Source organism: Ictidomys tridecemlineatus, chromosome 11 (assembly GCF_052094955.1).
Source record: "Ictidomys tridecemlineatus isolate mIctTri1 chromosome 11, mIctTri1.hap1, whole genome shotgun sequence".
NCBI classification, from domain to species: domain Eukaryota; kingdom Metazoa; phylum Chordata; class Mammalia; order Rodentia; family Sciuridae; genus Ictidomys; species Ictidomys tridecemlineatus.
In genome coordinates, this window is record NC_135487.1 from 23073747 (window position 1) to 23098853 (window position 25107).

Below are 25107 nucleotides of genomic sequence, written 5' to 3' on the forward strand. Positions count from 1 at the left end.
CCCTAATGTTCTACTAAACTCATAGGAGAGCTTGATTGGGAAAGTTTGGAGATCAGATCCTGGAGGCAGGGACCAGGTTTGTTTGAGTCATCTCTGTACTCTTGGAGCCTACTGCTGGCCCAGCTGAGAAAGGATTCTGATAGACAACAGTATACAGAATGCTTATAAACCAAACTCTGATGGATGCTGAACTAGAGAGAACCCAAGTCTTATTCAGGTTCTGTTGCATATTTCTGTATGACACTGGGCAAGGCACTTGGACTCTTAGGGACTTTCTTAGGGACTAAGCTGTGGAAACTGGGAACTTTACTTTTTTTTTGTAAAATGCCTGGCTTTTATTACCTAAAAGCTAAGGGAAGCTATAGAACAATTACTGGATTTAGGGCAAGGGGCGCCCTCTTGTGTCCTAACGGTGTATTTCACTTTCTGCATACTCACTTCCATTCTTTCGCTTCAAGGCAGGTGCAGAAGATGACTTTACTTGACCCTGAAAAACCATCTTTCAGCTTCAGATCCTGACACTCTCTCAAATGTCTCTGGCCCACCCAGCACCCCATATTCTGTCTATCCCATGAGGCTTCCCTTTGTCTGAGGTCTCTTCCTCTTGAAATGTCAGAGAGGAGGTCTTTGTAGGCACATACACAGGGGGTCAAATTCCAACCCTGGTACTTAGTACTCATGCATTCTTGAGTAGGTTACTTCATTTCTCTAAGACCCCACTCCCAAATTGCGGGCAACTCTATCAAACACACAGGGATGTTGTGAGACTTCAGCAATGAGGACTGTTAGTATTACATTTACTGAGTAAATTCACAACAGACATCATTATAAATAAGTTGGTACATGGTTTACGGAGGACAAGGAATTTGAACTGGGTCATTAAAACTAAGATATGGATTTCCCCTAGTTTTAACACTAGCTAACAGTAAGCCTCTGTCATATGCTAGGTACTGTTAATTTACCCCACACCTTATAGCTATTAACAAAATAATAATGGTTACTGGTTATTAAACTTTTTGTGTACCAGACTTGTTACATCCTTTCTCCTATTTAATACTCTCGACAACTCTATCAAGAAGATACCATTGTTATCATTCCCATTTTCCAGATGAGGAAATTGAGACATAAAGAGGTTAAATAATTTGCCTAAAGTTTCACAAATAAGAAAAAAAATAGCAAGATGTGCACCTTACATTTGAAAATAATACGTTTTGGACAAAAGCAGCCGGACTATAGAGACCCTTCTTTACCCACGTCATCTCTTTTAATCTGTTCAACAATCCATGATGTAGGTTCTGTTATATTACCTGCATTTTATATATGGAAAAACTGAAGACAAAAGTGATGCAGAATTTGTTCAAGACTACATCGCTAGGAAGTAGTTGGGGCTGGGATTTGTATCCATGTCTGACTATAAAACCCATATTCTCAGCTCCATATTAGATTGCTCTTACCTTGAACTATTCACAATGGTACAAAGCAACTACATATTAAGATTATTCTGTAATAATGATTAACATTGCTCTGACACCCACGAAGTGTCAAGCTCTGTACAAACGGATTTGCATAATAATGGCTAACATTCACTGTGCATTATTAGGCCCGCTGGTCCTTGAGCTAATCGTATTGTCTCATGAAGCCTCACATAAATCCTGTGACATGGATGTTATTATTGTCCTACATTTTACACGTTCAGAATTCATCCAAAGCCACACGACATACCTGTGAAAATGGAACCTACAACTGTTTCTCTATTGCCCAACAAACGGTCTATTCATCTCTAGCCACCCCTTTGCTTATTTCATATTGTTTCTTGCATTGATCTCTCCGCGTCTAGAGGTCGCTCAGTTCTTTCAACAGACCCCGCCCCCTTTGCACCAGTGCCCGCCTACTGGGCGGTGCTTCTATCTCGGAGCCAACGGAAAGGGTCAGGATTGAAGCAGGCCACGCCCCCAGGCATGGGCCCTGTTCCGATTTGTTCCGGTGCCAGGATCCGCGAGAAGATGACACATCGATTGGCTGACATCATCCGAAAGGCTGCAATCAGAGGGAGCCACTGGCGCTCTCGCGCGGTTTCTTCTGGGAGTTGTAGTCCTAGACGCTCCATTTCTGGGGTGGCCCGGTCCGGACTCCGCGTCCCAGAATCCCTTGCGCGAGTTCTGGAGCACTTCCGCCCTGTTGTGAAGTGGGTGTCTTGGTGGGTGAGTCCGGGTGGCGGGGCGGGGGCAGCTGAGGCTCAGGCACTGGGCTGGAAGCTTAGGAGGTGGTGGTGTTACAGGGGGCCGGGGAAGGAGAGCGGGGAGATAGAAGCGTAGGTGTGGGGTTGGCGGGTGAGGGGCGGTCAGAAGATGCAGCGTCCGGAGATGGGACGGGTCATAGAGGGGTCGGAGATGAGGAGGGACGTGGAGGGCCCTGGGAGTGAGGCGGGGGTTAGAAAGGTCTGTAGGGTAGGCGGCAGAGGGAGGTTTGGGAGGTGCGAGAGTCACTTGAGGGTCTGGAGAGCACAGAGGGGACGATAGAGGGTTCTGGGGCCCTGGCAAGAAGTGAAGATTAGAGGCCAGAGCTGGGAGCCCGACAGTAAAAATAGTTTCCTTCTCCACCTACCCGTCTGGGACAAACACACGCAATTTGATATCCTCGATTGGTGGTTCCCTCTAGAACCCAGGGGCGGGGCGGGGGGCGGGGGACGGACGGCTATTGTGTCCTGACTAAACCTGCACTTTCCTTAGGCCTGATAGGAGTGAATGGCACCATCATCCACTTTACCTACCTGCCTGCCTACTTACCTACCTGCTTGCTTCACCCGCTGGTTCATTCCACTTGAGTTCTTCCACATCCACGAATCTTTGAGTTTCTTTGATGTCTAGAATCTGCCCCTTTCTTGTCAGGGTATCTGCAGAAGCCTTCACCTTTTCACTTCCCCAGAATGGACAGATACATTGCAGCTGGTGTGATGTATTTAACCCGCAAATCTGATTATACTTTCTCCTGCTTTAAAAACCATCACGTGTTGAATTAAGTCCATACAGTCTGATATTCTGGACCCTTCATAAACTCCCTTTGGCAGCGTAACCTTTGCTACAGGTTTATCAAGGTTTTCTGCGTGTCCTTGGCAGGCTATTTGATTTTCCACCATTATGTATGCTGTTCTCTCTACTTAGAATATATCCTTCCACCCAATTCTCTGCCAAGAGAACCACTCTTCCTTCAAGAACCAACTCAACTGTTACTTTGTTCAGTTCCTTTAAGCAGATTAAGTCATCTCCAACCTCCAGCTCCCATAACCCCTCTCACTGTATTGACCTCGTTTGATTTAATTATCTGTGACTTTTTTTTTTTTTTTTGGTCTTCCATTAGACTGAGCATGTCCAGGATGGGAACAATGTCTGAGTCATTTCATTTCCCCATTGCTTGCTCAGAGCAGTGAACTCTTGATATAAATCAAGTAAATCAGTAAATACTTGGTGAATGTGTGAATAGAGGCCATTGGGGGTAAGCTTTATTATGCTAGGCTTGAAGACTGCTACTTTCAGTGGATTTCCAGTGACATGAGATTTAGTCTTCTCCTGCCTGTTGGGTCTGGCTTTTGAAAGCTGAGGCCGATTCAATAGCAGTGGAAATTTAAGCTAGGGGTGCCAAATACATGGATTATGTGCTATCACTTCCTCTTCTTGTGTCCCTGTCATGGCTAACTGGTCACAGCACATACTCCTGTGGATCTCATATTCCTCGGCACATTACTTGAGGCAGCCAGTTAAGTTGATTAAAATTGGTGCTTTAAATGACACCTATTTGCCATCCCTGGTTTAAATCCCTAACTGTGAGGTCAGCCTGCGTTATGCCACAGTTTGGGCCATTAGTCTAATGGACATGACATCCCTTGGGAGCCCTTTGTTTCTTTCTGTTGGAAGATCCCATCCTAACATTCCTTGTGTGGGCTTCTCTTTTTTTTTTTTTGAGAATTTTAATATTTATTTTTCAATTCTCGGCAGATACAACATCTTTGTTTGTATGTGGTGCTGAGGATCGAACCTGGGCCCGCACGCATGCCAGGCGAGCACGCTACCGCTTGAGCCACATCCCCAGCCCCAATGTGTGGGCTTCTCATGTTCACATCCAGGCTCTGCCTCCGGAGCCAAGGTGCTTCTCAGCTCCCTTGTGTTTGTAAAAGGATCCTGGTTTTGATGACCATCAGCACTTCTCCCTCATCACTTGGGAGAATCTGTGCTCTTTCTAGGTCTTCCTGGATATTGGAAGAGACCTTTCAGATCATCTAGTTGAAAGCTGGCAAAGTGGCAGCCTTCTGAATGAAGTCTGCCATCATACTTTATTTAATTCTCATGGTATTTGAAGCAGTTTTGAGTTGGTTGTTGTTTAAGTCAGCATTTATATGACCAGAATATCTGACAAGAACAATTTAAAGGAGAAAAAGTTAATTTTGGCTCACAGTTTGAGGGGTTCAGTTCACAGTCACCTGACTCCATTGCTTTGGGCTTGAGTGAGGCAAAACACCAGGGTGGAAGGGTGTGGCAGAGGAAAATAGCTCAGGAGTGGCAACCAGGAAGCAGAGAGGGAGGGAGCACAGGAAGGAGAGAAGGCAGGGAGAGTGAGTGAAGAGTGCATGAGCTAGCTAGCTGGTCACCAGGATCAAAATATAAACCTCAGAGTCATGTCCCTAGTGACCTACTTTGCCCAGCCACACCCTACCTGGTTACCACCTGTTAATCCATATCAATGGATTAATTCACTGATTGTTACAACTCATCATTTCACTTCTGAACAGTCTTGCATTGCCTCACACATGAGCTTTTGGGGTACACCTCATATCTAAATCATAACAGTTTTGACATTAAAAATCCAGAGTTCTAGCTTCTCTTGGAAAAATTGGAAAGTGTAGGAACACCCTGGGTCTATATTCCCCCTGGGCCTATCCAGTTCCCTTCACCCATTCACTCATTTGTGTTGCCAGGTCTCTGCAGCCAGTTAAACTCATACCCACTGATTCTGATTTCCCTGCTATGTCTTGTTCTACCTGCATCACACTATTGAGCAAACCTGGGACAACTACTGAATAGGACCAGACTGTAAGCTGCAACCTGGATGGGCAGCTGCAGGAGCTTCCTGACTTGTTTGAAGTGACACGGCTGATAAGTGGCAGGAATGGAAGTAGAACCCCAGTCTACCTGCTTCTACCTTCATGGTCTTCTCTCCATACCATATCCTCAGGAATTTGGATGACTAGCAGACATAGGCAGCCATGTGATGTGGTTAAGAAAAGAGAGAACAGATGTGGGCCTGGGTCCGAGCTCTGCTATCTGGTGCCAGGATCTGTGAGAAGATGACACATCTATTGGTTACTTGCTAGTTATGTAATCTTACATGAATCTTTTTTGTAGAGACAGAGTTTTCCTGTATGTTATTGAGGATATAGTGGAATCCTACTGTATCAGAGAATTACATTCTGAAATCTTCACAGAAGGTGAAAATCACATTTTGCCTTGAATGACAGCTTGAAAATCCTTTGGTAAGGAGCCGTTTCAGAAGCCAATGCACTTTGAACCAGCACAGCTGGGTTTTCTTGCGTGAACCTTACAAGAAAAGAGTTGGCTTGTGTAGGGACTGTGCTGTATGAAAGATACTCCGGAGACTCATTCTCAGTGGACAGAGGCTTCAGAGAATTAAGATTTGCCCTGGGAGTAGCATAGTCATGGGTATCATCACCATGTGCCCACTCTGGAACAGATGTGGTGGATGGAACTGGCTGCACTATTGAATTATGCTCTTGCTCTCTTTCTGGTCTAAGTAGAAGTTACAGTTCCGTGGAATGCAGCTCAAACTCTCCACTTCCTTGCCTGGAAGAATGGGTGAGAATGTGAACGTGGAACACTTTGGCACTGGGCAAGTGTATACTCTTAAAGGTTGTTGATCCTGGGGGGGATATCCTGAATATTCCTGGGAAGCTCCAGAACTGAGGAATGGCCTCGTCCATTTCTCTTGGTTATCTGTGTGAGTCACCCTACTGTTGGCTGTTGACCTCCCTCTCCCCACAGTAGGCTGCTATCCATATTTGTCTAAGGAGTGGAAAAGGTTGAGTGTGGACCTTGTCTTTCTAATTTCTGTTTGAAACTAACCTTGGGAATTGCAAGTCTTCCCAAAAGAAAGTACCAATTATTTGAAACTCAGGGCTTTGGGCCCTATAGGACTACCAGTTGCCTGTTGTGTTGCCTTTTTATGCAGGAGCACAAATTTCTTTGGTTGCTTACTCATTGTTTCTTACTACACTGCAGCTTTCATGAATGCAGGGACTGTCTGTCCTAGCTCCTGGCAGATCTCTTCTAGCTCCCATTGCAGTGCAGGGTACACACTGGGTACTATGTGAATGCCTGGTGAGTTAGTTCTTGGGTGAGACAGTGACAGAAATGTGTTTAGACTTGTGTGCAGCAGTAAGGCTATGGTCTTAAAAAAATCATGAAAGGTTAATTCTTTTTTAAATTTTTTTTTAGTTGTACATGGACACAATATCTTTATTTTGTTTATTTTTATGTGATACTGAGGAATGAACCCAGTGCCTCACATTTGCAAGGCAAGTGCTCTGCCACTGAGCCTCAACCCCAGCCCAGGTTAATTTTTTAATATAAACAAAAGACCCTCCATGGCTCCTTAGGCCCCCCAACCCCACCTTCTTGTGGTGCTAGATGAAACCCAGGACTTCACATGTACTAGGCAAGCACTTTATTGCTGAGCTACATCTCCAGTCCCCATTTTTTGGGGGGTGGGGGTGGGGGGTGAGGGTAACTGGGATTGAACTCAGGGACACTCAACCACTGAGCCCAGCCCTATTTTATATTTTATTTAGAGACAGGATTTCACTGAGTTACTTAGCACCTCACTATTGCTAAGGCTGGCTTTGAATTTGTGGATCCTCTTGCCTCAGCCTCCTGAGTTGCTAAGATGTGCCTGGCCGCCATTAGGCTTTGATATACCAGATTTACCATTTTAATGGTAAAACTTTTTAATGGCCCCATGTTATGGTTTGGATATGAGGTGTCCCCCAAAGCTCATGCGTGAGACAATGAAAGAGTGTTCAGAGGTGAAACAATTAGATTATGAGAGCTGTAACCTAATCAGTGGATTAATCTGCACTGATGGATTAACTGGGTAGTAACTGTAGGCAGGCAGGGTGTGGCTGGAGGAAGTAGGTCACTGGGGGTGTGCCTTTGGGGTTTATATTTTGTCCCTAGTGAGCAGAGCTCTCTTTCTACTTCCTGATTGCCCTTTTCTGAGCTGTTTTTTTTTTTTTCTGCCACACCTCTCCTCCAAGATGTTCTGCCTTACCTTGGGCCCAGAGCTATAGAACTGGCTGACTGTGGACTGAAACTATGAGCCAAAATAAACTATTTCTCCTCTAAGCTGTTCTTGTTTGGGACTTCTGAATCATAGCAGTGAAAGGCTGACTGAAGTACCCTGTTTATCAAGTGCTGTTTTGGGCATTGTAGATACAGAATTGAGTAAGAATCATATTGATCCTAGTAATACAGTCTAATGGGATTGTCATATGTAGGAACAGGTAACTATATTAATGTAGGATAACATGTTGTAGAGGTATATACCAGCCTCTTTGGGAACAGAGGATCAAGGAGACAATTTTTAGAGAGTGGGGATGGGAGTGGGGCATGACAACGGCATGTGAAGGAACTCTAATCAAAGAAAGTGACGTTTGGGTTGGTACTGATGGATGACTCAGATGTTGCCAGGTAGCCATGAGTTGTTGTTCTAGCTTCTTGCTAAGTATGTGGAGGTCTTTAAGATAAGCCTTTAGTTTTTAGCATGTTTATCGTGCTGTTTGGGGCATTGTAGATACAGAATTGAGTAAGAATCATATTGGTCCTAGTAATACAGTCTAATGGGGCTTGTCATAAGTAGGAACAGCCCAGTCAGAAGGTCTAAAATATAAAATGCCACCCTCCCTTCACTCCATTTGGGAGCAGCCAATAGCCTCCTTTGAAGAGGAATGATTTATGTCATCTGGACTTGTCACAAAGAGCTCATTTTCTCAGACAATCCAGCATGGTGTCATGAGGGAGGCTGTAATCTCCTTGGAGACACATGTGCATACATCCCTTTAATACAGTGTAGAAAGTGGTAAGTGTCATGGAGGGATGGAACTAAAGAGGAGAAAGGAAGTCCTTCTGGCATGAGGAGGAAGGTCATTTGTTCTTTATTTATTATGCACAGAAAGGCATTAGTTGTAATCCTTGCTTCATGACACACCATTGTCATTAAGCATTTATGACTTCATTGTGTCCTCTGTGCTGAGCACTGTACTAAAGCCTCTGAAACTTATGATCTAGTAAGTAAGGTAGTTGCAGTAAAGGATGATCAGGTTCATGGAGGAGAAAACAAGGTGCTATGGAAGTTTGTGGCTGAGGATGGAATGTTGTTTCAGGGAAGAGGGAAGGCCTCATGGAGCAAGTGCAGTTTAAGCAGAGACTTGGCTAGGCGAAGAAGAGGAGGAAACTTCACAAAGGAGACCACAGCATAGGCAGGCTCCTAGAGCAGCAGGTTGTGGGAACTGCAGGTTGCACAGCTGGAACACTCTGACTGGTGGGAGCTTGGGAAAGAGATGAGGTTGGAGACATGGGCAAGGTTTACATGGTCTCCTAAAGGTAAAGGAGATCATGGAAAGGAGTTTAGTATGGAATTGACATGGTCATATTTTGACCTAGACTGGTAGTTGTACAGAGAACAAATCGGGGGTTGGGGTGGAGAGTGGGGGAGAGCCATTAGTTGAGAAGCTGATCAAGTGGAAGACTTGATGATTCTCTGGACTGAGGTGATGGTATTGGGGAGGTAGATGCCAAGTGGACACAGCTTGCTGATGAATTGGTTGGGGCATATTGGAGAAAGAGGATGGTGAGGTTTCTGATGTAGGTAACTTGATGGAAGGTGGTGCCTTCACTGCATGAGGAACTGCAGAAGATGGACAGGTTTGCAGGAGAAAATGAATTTTTTTGACCCATTGAATTTTAGGTACCTAAGAAACACTCAAGTGGAAATGTCATGTAGATATTTGGATGTGGGGGGGCTGGAGATCTAGAGATAGTCCTGTCTGGAGTTTGAGAGTCATTAGTTTAGAAATGCCGAATAATGACAAATGGATGGGGTGACCAGTGGGGAATGTAGAGAGGGATTTTGTGAGGAGAGCATCTTTAGAGCAGTGCCAAGTTTTAAGGCTCAGAATGAAAGGCCTTATGAAGGGGGTGACATTTGGAACCCAACTTGAAGGAACGTTAGACTTTGGACATGTGTAGAAGGGAAGAAGGGTAGGCCAGGTCATGGAGGCCTGGGTTGCTAGGCTGGGGCATTTAGGCATGTCCCAAAGGACTTAACACTGTGCTGTCTTCCTCCAAAGTGCTGCTGCTGGCGTGGTGCCAGATCATGGTCTCGCTTTCTGCCTGTGGGAAGGGAGCGTCTCTTAGTGCCCAGGTGCCTTGCAAAGGTGGTGGAATGTGTGGGGGAAGTGAGCAAAGTGAGGCTTCTGAGTCCTCTCGCCCACTCACTTCTCTGTATTTTCTACCTTCACAGCCTTGGGGAATAGTCCTTCACTCAGGAGACCTTTGAAGGATATACTCCAGATTCAGGAAGTCATTGGACAAGGGCAGCCCATTTGACGTGAGGCATCCTGGCCAGAAGATGGCTGTGGCCCTGGAATCTGAGGCCCAGGCCTGTCCCAGTCCAGAGCCTGAAGACCTCCTTATTGTGAAACTGGAGGAGGACACATGGGGATCAGAATCCAAGCATCGGGAGAAGGACCATGACCTTGGCCCTGAGGCCTCCCGCCAGCGCTTCAGGCAGTTCCAATATAGCGATGCAGCTGGACCCCATGAGGCCTTCAGCCAGCTGTGGGCTCTCTGCTGTCATTGGCTGAGGCCAGAGGTCCGCCTCAAAGAGCAAATCCTGGAGCTGCTGGTGCTAGAGCAGTTCCTGACTATCTTACCCATTGAGGTGCAGACCTGGGTGCAGGCACGCCATCCTCAGAATGGGGAGGAGGCCGTGGCCCTGGTGGAGGATTGGCACCGAGAGGCCCGGGCTGCAGGACAGCAGGTGAGGCAAATAGTCTGTTCTCTGAGAAGCCAGCTAGGCAAGGCAGTGGGGCTGAGACTAGGTTAATAATTGCCAAAAATAATTCTTGAGCAACTGACATTTATTGATCACTACTATATAGCAGGTGCTATTCTAATTGCTTTACATGTACTAACTTAGTCTTGTCAACAGTTTAATAAGATAGGTGCTATCATTCTAATTTTACCAGTGAGGAAACAGAGGCAGAGAAAAGATAGGTAATTCGTTCTGGATCATACAGCTTCTAGATTTTGAACTTGGACATTCGGACTGTAAAGCCTGCACACCTGACCACTCCAAACTGCCTCCCAGTTGGTGCAGTGTTACGTTTCATGTTTTAGCACTATCTTTTTACATATGTGACCTCTCTGGATGCTTAGGGCAGTGATGTAAGTAGACAGAAATAGTATTATTGTTCTCACTTTATAGTTTGAACTAAGGCCCCAAAAGTCTGATGGCTCACTAGAGCCTCCACTCAGATCTTTGGGTTCCAGAGTTCCATTTTTCTTTCTACTACAGACAGATTGCTTCATCTGCAGTCTGTGGGAATTAAAATACCTCTCAGTTGTGAGGCTCAGATGAACTATTAAATGACATTTTGTGGGTGCTCATTGTGTATCAGACTCTGTTCTAGGCTTTTTGTATGTATCCCTCATCTAATCAACCCAGCAGTCTAATAAGGTAGGAACTAATAGGTTTCATTTTCCAAATTGGTTATCAGAAAGAGAAGTAAGTGATTTGTCTATATTTATATATAGCTAAATGGTAACACTAAGAAAAGTGAAAGTATTGTGGATCTAACATTACAGTCTCAACAATTTATAGACAATGACAAATGTGTGTGTGTGTGTGTGTGTGTGTGTGTGTGTGTGTGTAAATAAAATTTTGCTATGACATGGATTTTGGATACTGCGTTGAAGCTGGCATATGTAGAACAGGTCCTTGAGCTGGCTGTGTCTGTGTCATCCATCCAGAACACTCACCTAAATACAACCCTGTTGCTTTCCACTGGTTATAGTCAGAAATGCTTGTGATGTGCTAACCACACTTCACTGGGAAAGTTCTAGGTTTGAGAATATATCCTTGTAAATGGCAGGGGCTTTCTTCACATTTAAACCATAACATACTGAAAGATGTGAGTTCAGAGGAAGAACGAGTTAAGGTCTGTGGCTTTGCACTTGGGATTCCAACAGCAAATTCAGGAAATGAATTGAAAATACAAAGAGAATCTTAAAGTTACAGAACTAAGTATGAGAGTGTGCTTAGTTTTAGTATATTTCCTTCTCATATTTCTTTTAAAGAATATAGCTATTTATCTTAAATGGCAGTGAAAAAACAAAAGAAATTTTAGGACTTCAGAGCTGGTATATGTAGAACCTGATATCAAGAGATGAGAATTGTTTTAAATCTAGGTCTTTTTTGATTCTTCATCTGTAAAATCAGAGGTTGGACTAGACCGAAGGTTCTCAGATTAATGCTCCTATGAGCTGATCAAAGGTTGAACTATTTCTAAGATTGAGAAAAGGAAGGTATTGGGTTGTATAATTCCATTCTTTTAGACTTATTATGATTGTTGTCTGTCCCTTATTATCCTTTTAATGTCCATGACACCTGTAGTGATGTCCTCTCTTTCATTTCTGATATTAGTAATTTGTGCCTTGAGCCTTTATTTTATTAGCCTGATTAAACACTTAACTGGTGTTACCAATGTTTTCAAAGAACCAACTTTTGTTTTTTTGGATTTTTCTCTTCCTGTCTTTAATTTCATTGATTTATGCTCTAATTTTTAGTATTTCTTTTCTTCTGCTTATTTTAGATTCTTTTCTTTTTCTAGTTTCCTAAAATGAAATCTAGATTTTTGATGTTAGATGTTTCTTTTATCCTGATATATGCATATAGTGCTATAAATGTCCCTCTAAGCACTGCTTTTGATGTATCCTACAAATTTTCATAAGTTATATTTTCATTTTCATTTAGTTCAAAATATTTTAAGATTCTCTTTGCTATTTCTTCATTGACCTGTGTATTATTTAGATATATGTTGTTTGATCTCCAAATATTTTGGGATTTTCCAGCTTTCTGTTGCTGATTTCTAGTTTAATTACATTGTGGTCTGAGAATAAGTGTTGTGTGATTCCATTCTTTTTAGACTTATTATGATGTGTTTTTAAGACCCAGATTGTTGTCTGTCCTAGTGAATAAATGTTTCATGTGAGCTTGAGGAGAATGTGTATTCTGCTGATGTTAGATAAAGTACTTTATAAGATGTCCATTATATCTCTTCTATTTTATTCCATTCATGTGTCCTACTACCCTTGTAGTGCTGTTTAGTTCAATGTTGTCTTTATTAATTTTCTGCCTGCTGGTTCTCTCCTTTCATGGAGGGATTTTAAAGTCTCCTACTGTAGTAATGGATTAATCTATTTCTCCTATAGTTCTGTCAGTTTTTTGCCTCACATATGCTTTGTTAGGAGCATTTAGGACTAAGTATATGTGTATCTTTATGTGCAATAAGTATTGTTACTTTTTCTTAGGGTACTGACCTTTGTATCATTTTGTAATGCCACTCTTTATCCTTGGTAATTTTTCTTGCTCTAAAGTCTGCTATGTCTGAAATTAATATAGCTTTCCTCACTTTCATTTGATTAGTGTTAGCTTGGTATATCTTTTTCCATCCCTTCACTTTTTATCTCTGTGTATCCTGTAGACAACATATAGTTGGATCTTGTTTTTTGATGCACTGAAACAATCTGTATTTTAATTGGTACATTTAGAATAATAATATTTGAGGTGATTAGTGATATAGTTAGGTTAATATTTTAAAGATTCATATCTGACTGGTTCTGATACTTAATATTTTCTTTTCAGACTGTGATTTTTATGCTTTGTAATTTTGTTGTTGCAAGGGGGACATGGGGTACTGAATAAAAGGAACCATTGTAAATAGGCCTTTCATAATGTGATAAAGTGTCAGGAGAGCAGGAAGCATGCTGTTGTTCTATGATTAGGTCTCAGTCCTGTAGTAAGCCTGTGCCCTGGACTCTGAACTTCACTAGTGCTTCTCAAGTTCTTTTCCCTGAGGAGACTTCATTCGGGTGTTTCTCATCCGAATGTGGAACAATAGAGGGAGCTGAAGTTGGATATTTCCTTTCTGTAAGTTAGGTTAGACTCTGGTAAACTAGTTTATCCTGAGGGCAGGCCTGGTTAAGAAGAACAGAGTGTGCTGGCATATGTCAGAATGGTTCTTTTCCTGTACTCTGCCAAAAGCTGGAGGCGATTTTTCTCTTTACTTTCACTGTGAGGACCTGGTGCAGCTCCTGGAGGTAAAACTCATAAAAAGTACACATGTCCTCTCCCCTCCATGACGGGTGCCCTGGGGCTTTTACTCTCAGAATTGTCTACACTGAGCCTTCAGCAATTCATCAATTACAGATTAGTTTTTCCTGCCTGGCACTATTCCAGCAGAGATTTCTGCTCAAGTAAGTTGTGATCTCTGAATACACCTGTCTAATTTCTCCAATTTTGAGGGTAGTGGTGTGCCTTGTGACTCACTTCTCTGATGGATCTAAGAAGACTTATTGATTTTTCAGTTTGTTCAGCTTATAACCTGTTGTTGAGATGAAGTGGCAACTTCTCAGCTCTTATCACTGGACTAGAAACAAGAGGTCTGACTGAGTTTTTGCCCCCTCATTGTCATTTGAGGCTACTTTTTTCTGTGTCTACAATGATCATCCCTGGCATCAAAATCTTTGCTTAGGGATAGTAATTGAAGGAACTGGGGCTGAGAACAAAGATTGTTCTTGAGGCTGGGTGCAGTGGTATATGCCTGTAATCCCAGCAGCTGGGGAGGCTGAGACAGGAGGATCATGAGTTCAAAGCTAGCCTCAGCAACTTAGCAAGGTACTAAGCAACTCAGTGAGACCATGTCTCTAATTAAAATACAAAATGAGGTTGGGGATATGGCTTATTGGTTGAGTGCCCCTGAGTTCAATCCCCTGTACCAAAAAAAAAGGATTGTTCTTGAGTTCAGTCACATAATTCCATTATAATTATAATTATTTTAAAACAAAAAAGACTATTTTCATGCTTATGAATTTTTTGAATGTCACAAACATTATATGTAATTTATATCTGAGTCAAAAATACTTTGAATAGTGGAAACCCAGTGTTGAACAAGCCAGTGCTCATTTGATGGTATAAATGTTGGTCTTTTTATTGAAGTCAATCTAAAGGCTTTCATCTCATCATATTTGAAGCCCTCTTCAAATCTTAAAAAGCCTATTAACTCCTGGATCACAGTCATACTCAAAGCCACATTGTCTGCCTTATCAAAATGGGTCTTATTGAATTGGTGATTGGGAATTTCAATTATCTGTGTATAGGAACTGGAGTTTTGTGCAGAAGAGACCAGGTCCTCAAAGGCAGTTCAAGAATCTCAGAGCCTCAAACTACAGCCAGCAGATCCCTGGCCTGAGGGACAGGCCCAGAAGCAGTGTATGAAGAACACTTGCCCAGACCTTTCCAAGTATCTAAGTGCCAAGATGGCACCACGGCCCTTGAAAGAGAATGGTGAGTACCAAGAATCTGGGAACACCAGGGAATAAAGACTTTTCTCTCAAGGTAGAGGGTTGGGTTGGGCAGTAGAGAGTAGTGTTCGGGGAGGATGATCATAGAGAATTAAGGGCAGGGGGTAGGATGGTGCCTAATGGGACACACATAATGGAAGGTAAGAAGGCACTGTCAGAGGAGGGTGTTTGAATGGTGCCAGCATGCCTACTACATATATAGGCTGGACTGGGATGGGTGGTGAGCACAAGTGCTTAGGGTTAGGTCTCACCTGTGCCACATTACCCAAGGCAGCTGAGGAGCTGCATGCCCTGGAGGGAAGTAAAAGGTGACCTCTGCACTGGCTACAGGAATAGCCTTAGTTTGATCCATGTCTGACCTTTGGAAAACTAGATCTGAAGGGAGGTAGATTTTAGGGAAGTAGAACTTAGGTTTCCAAGACTTTTTCTTTTCCTCAGCTGTCCTTACTCCTCGAGTCCCTACTGTCCCAAAGATGGGGAGTGTTGGAGATTGGGAAGTGACCGCTGAGTCCCAGGTAGGCTCTTTTTTTATTCTCCCTTCCTGCCATGGCTACTGCTGTGCTCTTACCCTTCATTGCTCCTCTTTTGTCTGTGGCCTCCCCCCAGCTAAGGGGATAAGGCACAGGGTGTTAGCCTTTGAGCCCTCTACCCTGTACTGGGCCTCTCCTTGGTCTTGCTGCTGCGTGTGATGCTAGTCCCATACCTGATGCCCTGTATTTCCTTGATCTTTCCTGGGGTCTGGCAGGGTTCTCAGGCTATTTTAAAGGATCAGTGATATTTGAGGTCCTTCTTTTCATGCATCTCACAGGAAGCCCTGGGCCCTGGCAAACATGCTGAGAAGTTCTGCAAGGACCCCCGGGGAGACGACTGTGGAAAGAGTGTGTGCCTGGGTAAGGAAGAACATGCCCTGCCCCAGGGTGTAAGATGCCAGTTTTCTGGTACACTCAGTTTCCTAAGAGTTGTCTGCTACTCCTTTAAGAGAGAATCATAGCTCTGTGATCTCTGGATTTTCTGAGGTTGGAAGAAGACTTGGTCCTTATAGTCAACATTGTAAAGCAGGGAGAGTACACCTGGAGAGAGGCTAGCAGGGCGGTTTCTCCGAGCTTTCCCTGTTGGCACTCATTACCTCCAGCACCTCAGTACATTCTGCATGGGGTGGCAGCTCTGTCTAGCCTGCTGCCTGAGAAATCTCATCTTTTCCAACCAAATGCGATCTGCCTCTTAGGGCAGACTCAAGTGAATTAAGCCCATGAAACCCGTATTAAACCACAGTGAGAAAAAAGTATCACAGGCCTTAGAATACTTGAAGCTCACGTGATAACACAGACTTCTTTCTCTGTAAGTTCTTCTGCATGAGAAACCAAATAATAATAAGCCATTTCCCCTGGGATCACTTGGGGGGACTTAGACACTGACTGGGTGAAACAGACCATGACAGGTCTGCTTTAGTTAGATACTAGAAGCTTGTTGTCTACTTGCTTCACAGAGGAGCCCCCCCAGCCCCCACTTTTTTAATACATGATATCTGGTGGAATTAGTGTGTTAAAGGAACCAACTTTGGGAAATGCTGAATTAGATTGCCCTCAAGCCTCTTTTTAGATGTAGTTTTCTTCAAATATTTATTTTAATTAAAGACTTCAGGGATGGGAGCTGTTGTAATAGTAGTCCTTTAAACATACCTAACTGAAATAGGAGGACATTTATTTTCTCCCATTATTACAAGTCCAGAGGAGGAAGTGTTCCAACCATAGGACACACTAGTTCAGCATGGCCCTAATGGACCTGCATCCTTTCTGCCATCCTGAGGATGGCAGAAAAAAAGGTTTTGTGGAATGAGTCACATGTTTCTTAGCAAGAGAGCGACTCACCACATGCATACATATAGAATCCTTTCTCCAACAATGGAATTCATTCTGATGAGGCCAGTTTAGGCCACGTGTCCATCTGTAGACCAGTTATAGTCACTCTTTTATATGTTTCAAAACAATAATAAGAAAAAAGGAAATGAACAAAGCCATCGTGTTACTTGCATTTTTGTTCTGGCTTGAGTCTTGTTATTTCTATTACTTCTCCTCAACCCTTCAGACATATTAGGGGATTAGCATGGGAATCTCTTAGAAGCCTCTTAGGGGAAAGGATATAAATTTCAGGGACATTTTGGACAAATACAGTGTTCAGCAGGTCATTTCTACTCAGTCATTTCTCTTCTTCATTTTGTGTAGGAGTTCCTGTTTCAAAAGCAAGTATCACTTCCCAGCAAGAGCAAGGACCAGAATTTTGGGGTCTAAGTCCTATAAGTTCTGGGAAAAGGAACACTGCTAATTATAGCCTGGATAATGAACAGGCAAAACCAGCCCAGGCATCGGCCTGGAGGGACTCAGGGGCTTGGGAAGAACAGTGCCAGTGGGATGTGGAGGACACAAAGGTGTCAGGTGTCCACTGGGGTTATGAGGAAACCAAGACCTTCCTGGCAATTTTGAGTGAGTCTCCTTTCTCTGAAAAGCTCCGGACTTGTCATCAGAACCGCCAGGTGTACCGGGCTATTGCAGAGCGGCTAAGGGCACGGGGTTTCCTGCGGACACTGGAACAATGTCGCTACAGAGTCAAAAACTTGCTCCGGAATTATCGGAAAGCCAAGAGCAGCCACCCTCCAGGAACATGCCCCTTCTATGAGGAGCTGGAGGCCCTGGTGAGGGCTCGGACAGCCATTAGAGCCAGAAATGGCCCAGGAGAGGTAGTAGCACTCCCCAGGCTGGGGGATAGTGACGCAGAGATGGATGAGCCCGAGGAAGGGGGCTGGGAGCCTGAGGAAACAGCAGAAGATTGTAATGGTGCTGGTCTAGCTACTGATGGGTCTGTCCAGAGGCCCAGGATTCCAGGGGGCCGAGCTCTGCTCCAGAGTCGTATTGGTAAGAACTTGGGGATTTGACCATGTAGATTGCAACCCTGCCACTAGCCAACCAGCCAGGCTGCTGCTCCTGAAGTCAGGGCTCAGACTGTGAGTCTGGATTGATGGCACTAGAGTTAGGGTATAAGCTCCTTGGGTCACCCTCAGACTTTCACCCTCTTCTACCGTGACAAGGTCTTCTTGCTCAGAATTTTCTTAGAGAAGCAAACACTTTTAAAGCTTGACCTTGAAGAGAGAGTCCAGTATTTTCCAAAGTGTCACAGGTAATATGGAGATGATCATTGGTGTCACGTTAGTGGACTTTTAATTCTAATAGTACGCATAATGTGTGAGTACATCCTCTTAATGTGTGAGTACATCAACTTGTGATTTCACAGATAGTGAATTTAGGCTTTTAAAGAAAAATGTTGCAATATCAAACAGATATAACAGAAATCAGGCTCTGCTTGAATAGTCATTGTGTGACAGACACCCAGTCATTGTAAAGGTGAAAACATGGAAGCCTAAGAGATGAAGCATGTTACCTAAAGACACACAGAAGAGGTATGAGGAGAGCCTGTGGCTCCTGCTTGCTAGTTGCATATGGTTTTCCTTCTCCTGTGCTGCCTCCCTGGGCTACATCACTTACCAGCAGAGGAGCTGAGATTAGGCTGTCTCCTTTTTATTCTTCCACAAGAGAGGAAAAGGCATCTGCAGTTGGACTCTGTTGCATGATCATTTGAAATCTACTGATACCTCTGATGATCAGGGATTATTAGCATCAACGCTTTGTTAAAGGGGAGTTCATAAAGGAAATAGCGGATATGTATTGACTGGATGTGGGGAGAATCTCATGAATCCCAGGTACCAGTCAGCTGAAGCCAAGGGATTGATAATTGATATAGTACGACCATCTAAGTGTGCCCCTTCTGCAAGTCTCAAGGTGTTAATAGGATCTTCTAGAAGTGATGGAGTAGGGTATTCTGGCCAACTTTTCCAGAATAATCCTGAGAAGCACTGGTGTATTTCTGGGCATCTGAACAGTTTCTGAGATGCTGGTGATCTAGGTGGTTAGAGGGCAGGCGACCCCAATCTCTGAAGACCTAGGCAATCTCCTTAAATCTAATGCCTCTGAACTCTTCTCTCCTGACAGCAGGTGTGCACTGGGGCTATGAGGAGACCAAGGCCTTCCTGGCAATTCTCAGTGAGTCCCCATTCTCTGAAAAGCTTCGCACCTGTCACCAGAACAGCCAGGTGTATCGGGCCATTGCAGAGCGGCTATGTGCACTGGGCTTCCTGCGGACACTGGAGCAGTGTCGCTACAGATTCAAAAACCTCCTTAGAAGCTATCGGAAAGCAAAGAGCAGCCACCCACCAGGGAAGTGCCCCTTCTATGAGGAACTGGACTCCCTGATGAGGGCTCGGACTTCAGTCAGGGCCATGGAGACTGTTGGGGAGGCCACAGGTCTCCCCAGGTCTGGGCAGAGAAGTACTAAGGTTGATGACCAGGAGGACTGGGATGAGATAGCAGATGAAGCTGTCATCAAACCACCAACCCCACATCCTAAAACTCCAGACACAGGTAAGCTGGGAGGCACTGGATATCTACAAAGTCCGTAGGCATGTGGAAAGTGGGGGGCCAGGCTTGATATCTCTTTTGTTTCTAAGCTAAAAAGAATGGGATTGAATAAGAAAAGAATTTGTGCTTTGCTCTGATTATTGTCTGTGGTTTAGTGTGAACCCCCAAAGGAGGTGGTTAGTCTTGCTTATACATCTGGCCAGTTACAGAATTGATTCAATCTTGTATGACATGAGGATCCACTGAGTGTACTAGGAGGAGGCAAGTGTTCATTGTGGAGTATTGAGATCCGGGAGCTGGCAGGGAAGCTGACTGGCCAGCAGCTGGGCTGGGCCTTATGGTTCTCTTGGTGGGGTTACCAAGTCCCAGACTGTGTTCATCAGTTTTGCAGGATTAGAAACACTTGCAGGGCTGGGGTTGCAGCTCAGCGGTAGAGCGTTTGCCTAGGTAAACCACATAAAAATAAATAAATAAAATAAACGTATTGTGTATGTCTGCAACTAAAAATATTTTTAAAAAAGAGAGAAGTTTTAGAAACACATGCATGCACAAAAACTTGATGATTTCATGTTAGTCACATTTCCACTAGGTGAGACATAAGATACAAATTCATGGTAGCCACATTCACAATTCACATGACACGGATACAAAAATAAATGCTAACTAATGAATTAACAGAACCTCCATTTCTGTCCATTCTTTCAGGCTTTGAGTTGAGGCATGAGGATGAAGACCAAATTTCAGAGCAGGACATTTTTGAGCATTTGCCTGGAACCTTATCAAAGTGTAGCACTGAGGCTGTTTGCCACCCTCATGACTGGGAAGAAGACAGTGACAATGAAAACGAAGGTGAAGGGGTGTGGGGAGATCCTCCACAGGAACAGTGGGAAGAGAGTTCCTCTGAGGAGGACTTGGAAAAACTCATTGACCATCAGGGCTTGTACCTCGGGGAGAAACCCTACAAGTGTGATACATGTGTGAAAAGCTTCAGTAGGAGCTCCCACTTCATCGCCCACCAGCGGACCCACACAGGGGAGAAGCCCTACAAATGCCTGGAATGTGGAAAAAGCTTTAGTGACCGCTCCAACCTCAGTACCCATCAGAGAATCCACACTGGAGAGAAGCCCTACAAATGCCTTGAATGTGGGAAAAGCTTTAGTGACCACTCTAATCTTGTCACCCACCAGAGAATCCACACCGGGGAAAAGCCCTATAAATGTGGAGAATGTTGGAAAAGCTTCAACCAGAGCTCAAACCTTTTGAAGCATCAGAGAATCCACTTGGGAGGAAGTCCTGATTTGGGAGGAAGTCCTAACCAGAGTAGTGAGCCTGGGGAGAGCCTCGGCCAGAGCCCGTCTCGGGGTGCTACCTGGAAGGATTCCACAGAGGAGACCTCGGAACAGCCTCACAGCGTCAGTATCAGCTTGAGCTCTCCTGGGCCGCTCGCTGCCAACCCTGGGGAGAAACTGTATCAGTGCTCAGAATGTGGGAGGCGCTTCTCCAAGAGCTCCGCCCTCATTAGTCACCAAAGAATCCACACGGGAGAGAAGCCCTACGAGTGTGCCGACTGTGGAAAGAGCTTCAGCAAGAGCTCCACCCTGGCCAACCACCAGCGAACCCACACGGGGGAGAAGCCATACAGGTGTGCGGACTGTGGGAAGTGCTTCAGCGAGCGCTCCAAGCTCATCACACACCAGAGGGTGCACACCGGAGAGAAGCCCTACAAATGCCTCGAGTGTGGAAAGTTCTTCCGGGACCGTTCCAACCTCATCACTCACCAGAGGATTCACACAGGAGAGAAGCCATACAAGTGCAGAGAGTGTGGGAAATGCTTCAACCAGAGCTCCAGTCTTATCATTCACCAGAGAATCCACACTGGGGAGAAGCCCTACAAGTGCATGGAGTGTGGCAAAGACTTCAACAATAGCTCCCACTTCAGCGCCCACCGGAGAACACACGCCGGAGGGAAAGCATCTTAGGAGACCTCTCCCCAGTGGATACGTGTATATCCAAATCCCAAGATCCTGAGATGCACACTAGAGAGAAACCTTGTAATTTTTAAGCCTGGGGTATACCCAGGGAGTAATCTTGGTAAAAATCCAGGTAATTCAGAGATGAATTACTAATACTAAGGATCCAGAATTGAAGGCACTTTGTTTCTCAAAGTAATTTGTTTTTCTCCTGTTAAAACCTACACGATCCTCAGGCTATCCTTATATTTGTTTTGTAAGAGCTTTATCAATATATGAGCCAGAATGGTAACTTAGGGGATTAGAGTTACATCAGTGGCCCTGACAGCGCGTCATTCGCTCAGAGGCCTTCACACTGTCCACGTATACACACCCCATCAGAGAAGCTTCTCATATGTGGCAGTTTGCATTTGGGGCACGTCCTTATGGGAAAACCTTGAGACTGGTGACAGAGGAGCATAACTAAGAATCAGTGACGTAGAGTAGTCCACTGTGAACCCAATGGAGTAGGAACAACAATAACATCATTAAAAAATCCTTATTTTGTATGATAGCATAAATAGCCAGTATTTACTGAGCATTTGCTTTGTGGCAGGCTCTATGCTAGGTACTTTGTGGACATCATCTCATTTAGTCCTCACTTCAGCTCCAGGAGATAGCAACTGATTTTCTCCTCATTTCCCAGAAGAGAAAACGGAGGCCTGGGAAAGTTAGTAACTTGCATTGGTCACACATCTGAAAGTGAGAGAGGGAGGATTCAGCCAGATGTATCCCCAGAATCTGAAGTGCTTCCCAGTGCTCCACTGAGTTTCCTTTTCTAGTAGGGCAGCTAACACAGATGTCAGGATCTCAAAATGTGATGATTACTTAATGAATTTACCTTTTAACAAATAAAAAAGCTGAGAATTCCTAAAGATGAGTGGACCTGAATGTTCATAATGGAAAAGTGTTTTGAGTGGCTGAACTATTGTCAAAGCACTTGATGGGAGTTTCCATCTTTATAGTCACAGGGTGAGAGAGGTGGGTGGGTTGAGATGGGGAAAATATGAAGCCAAAGTGATGCTTCTTCCAGTGAGATAGTGCTTCCAACGAGGGACACTTTAGTTACACACTGATTGACGAAGTAGAGTTTAAGTCTCCTTTTTTTGGGTCAGTCTCGCTTCTTATTATATAGGTTAAATCTCCTGGAACCTAGAAAGCTCCCTCCAGCACTCACCCCTGTGTTTTGCCTGCTGAGAGCCCTTTAATTTTTGGTGTGGCAGAAGCTTTATTCCTCTGTCAAGACTGATGTGGAAGAAGTTGATTTTTGTACTGAGTGGACTTTGAATGCAGTTCCATGTTCTAGGTTCACAGACCCAATTTATCCTGAGCCCTGCTATCCCGTGCTTATCCATGCAGGTCAGTCTCACACAGGCTGAGAAGTTCACACAGGATTTTCTCATTTTTATCACATAGGCACCAAGAGTTTCCTCTTAGAAGGGTTTTAAAGTGTTGACCAAGGACTTTGGTTTCCATAGGATTTTAAAAGGCAGTCCTTCTCCTGACATCTGCCTATGATATTGGAATACCATTCATCCCCTTGAAGTTTCTGGAAACTTCACTGTGGAAGCAAGCTAAGCTCTATGTGAACCATCCCCTCCCTGGTTCCCTTTCCTTCACCTTATCTTTGAGGGGAGGGGTTATAGAATGGGCCCTGGATTGAAACCAGTAGATGTCAGTAAATTGCAATAAATTAACAATATGAAGAGCACCAATAGAGGCTGAAAGGAAGTGTCACAGTGGAGAGAAAGGAGTTCCTTGCTCTGGAATTGCTATTCCAATACAAGTGGAATCACTGTGTTGTGTAATAGTGATTCAGGAAACAGGTAAGTGACCATAAACTTCTTAGTACTACTGGGGTATAAAGTGGGTGGGGGAGTGGTGGGGCAAGGTCACAAAGGACATCATGTATGAGTGGAGCTTGGATACCAGGTGACATGTTCAGATATGCATTGTCAAAATCCAACAGCTGACTAGAACTTGGGTATGCTGCACTTAGAGTCGCCGCGGGGTGCCATGGCAGTATCTCAGAAGGCAAGGATTAGGCCACAATAGTAGTTACCCTGAAGTTGAGGGGATGCATTTTAGGGCTTCAGGGTGGACTTGAGGAGAGCAGGGGAAAGTTGGAATGCCTTAGACTGTGTTTTCATTCAGTAGGGACATGAGGAGCAGATGCAGGTAGTGCAGGAGGGAAGATATCCTAAGTTACTGGGACATTTTGACATGTGCCTAATGGACATCCAGGTGAGGTTGTGCATTATATCTCTGGGCCTGAAGTGAGAGGACCTAGAGTAATACCTGTGTTCATGTGGTAATTAATGAGAAAGAGATTATGCTCAAAAGTCAAAAAAGTATTGGGCTGGGGTTAGGACTTGGGAAGCACCAAAATGGGGAGGAAGGTGCCCTCAGAGGAGATGTGGACCACTCTGCACTCTCAGTCCTGTTATCTTTTGGATGCTGGCTCTAAGTTCTTAGTCCTGAGCTTTCTGGAAACTTCACTGTGGAAGCAAGCTGAGCTCTATGTGAAAGTGAGATACCCTCTCCTTCTTTGAGTATTATTCTTTCCACTTCTCTGGGGACTGTGCCATTGCCTCCTGTTGCCAGTGAACAGTTTTGCTGTTGATTATCTATCTGCTCCTTTCTTCCAACTTGGAACCATAGGCTCTGCTGTGAAGGTGAGGGCAGCATGGGCCAAGAGAGAACAGTGGACCCAGGTGGTCTCGCTCTCTCCCTATGTGACCTTTCCTCTGGAAGAAGCATTCTTTCAGATGTTGGTCAGTGTTCAGGTCCTGACCCTGCCCCTTGCTGGGGCCCCCATGTGTCTTCCAGCAGGTCTTTGCTGCTTTACACCTTTGCTTTTAGGAAGTACATTTACTCCACAGAACTGTGGACAATTCCTCAGCCCCCTGGCCATGGGTCACACCCTGGTTATAAGAAACTGAAGGAACAAATTCTTCCCCCAGAGGATGTTGTGTGTGAGCTGCTAAAGGTGAGATCCTTCACCCCAAGAAGGGCACTCGCTCCTCTGCCTTGACCAAGAGGTACTGGAAAGTCACTTAAGGCCTCCCGTTCTACAGACTCATTAGGACGCAGCAGGCTCAAGGAAACGTGGGCCAGGGCTGCTTTAGATGCCTGGTTTTACTTAGTCCCACCCTTACCCTGAATCTACTGTTCCCGGGACATACACACTCCCCAATGCAGTGTAAAGCAACTGAACCCCATTTTTCATTCTAAAAATTCTAAGAATTTTTTCATTCTAAAAAAGTAGAGTCAGGACCCTTGGGCAGCCCTTTTGCCTACCTCATCCTGTCTCTGGGCAGGGAGGGTTACTCTGCCTGAAGGCTGCAGAGGAGTTTATGTTTAGTCACCGAGAAGAATGCCCGCCCTGGGGTGGGGAGAGCAGGTTGAAGTCCTGAGTGCAGTGGAGGTGGGTGTGGCAGGAGTCCTTTGTCTTTGTGCTCTCAGTGTGGTCCCAGGCTTGCCTCTCCCTTTGTTTCTGCTTTTATTACTATAGAGAAGCTATGTCTTCCCAACCTGCCTGCTGCCAAGGCCTCAGGAACCCAACTGCCAACCTGCCAGCTCTGCCTGGGTGACTCCAGAGTCCCTCAAAGCTCCTGTCTACCTGCCACCCTCTGTAACCTCCACCCACCTGTTTAGCTTGTGCATGTACATACATACTTCATGACTTACCAACAAGCCTCCTGCACAGGTTCCTGGAACTCACAAATACACATTCTCCCTTGGAGAGTCTTTCAGATTGGGCTGAGGCTCTTAGCTGCCTGAGCAATCTCTTTGTGACAAGAGGCTTTGCCTAAAGTCAAATGCATGCAGTGAAACACCCCCTTACTACAATTTTGATCCTCTCTTCCCTTTGGATTTTCTTAATCCCCTCCTGTTAACAGCAGACACTAGTCCTAAGGCCCT

The 25107-nt window shown here is 44.7% G+C and overlaps 1 protein-coding gene and 1 long non-coding RNA gene across 8 annotated transcripts; one reads left to right on the top strand and one right to left on the bottom strand.

Annotated features, from left to right (window-relative positions):
• Positions 1-780: 780 nt before the first annotated feature.
• On the bottom strand, positions 781-3279 carry LOC144367992 (uncharacterized). Its single transcript, XR_013427700.1, has 2 exons — positions 2791-3279; positions 781-2175 (listed from the first exon to the last, which is right to left on the bottom strand). It is a non-coding gene; the product is annotated as an uncharacterized LOC144367992 (long non-coding RNA).
• Zscan20 (zinc finger and SCAN domain containing 20) lies at positions 2000-22058 on the top strand. 7 transcript variants are annotated; one of them, XM_021735318.3, is made up of 8 exons: positions 2114-2201; positions 9586-10104; positions 14505-14691; positions 15147-15223; positions 15517-15598; positions 16931-17617; positions 18749-19177; positions 19880-22058. In XM_021735318.3, the coding sequence occupies exons 2-8, from the start codon at positions 9694-9696 to the stop codon at positions 21151-21153; spliced, it is 3147 nt and encodes a 1048-aa protein (XP_021590993.2). In that variant the 5' UTR covers positions 2114-2201; positions 9586-9693; the 3' UTR covers positions 21154-22058. The 7 variants fall into 7 exon arrangements, with proteins under 7 accessions (XP_077882001.1, XP_021590993.2, XP_013217745.2 ...); XM_013362291.4 differs by having other exon boundaries at positions 18752-19177; XM_021735321.3 differs by having other exon boundaries at positions 2117-2197.
• The last annotated feature ends 3049 nt before the right edge of the window (positions 22059-25107 follow it).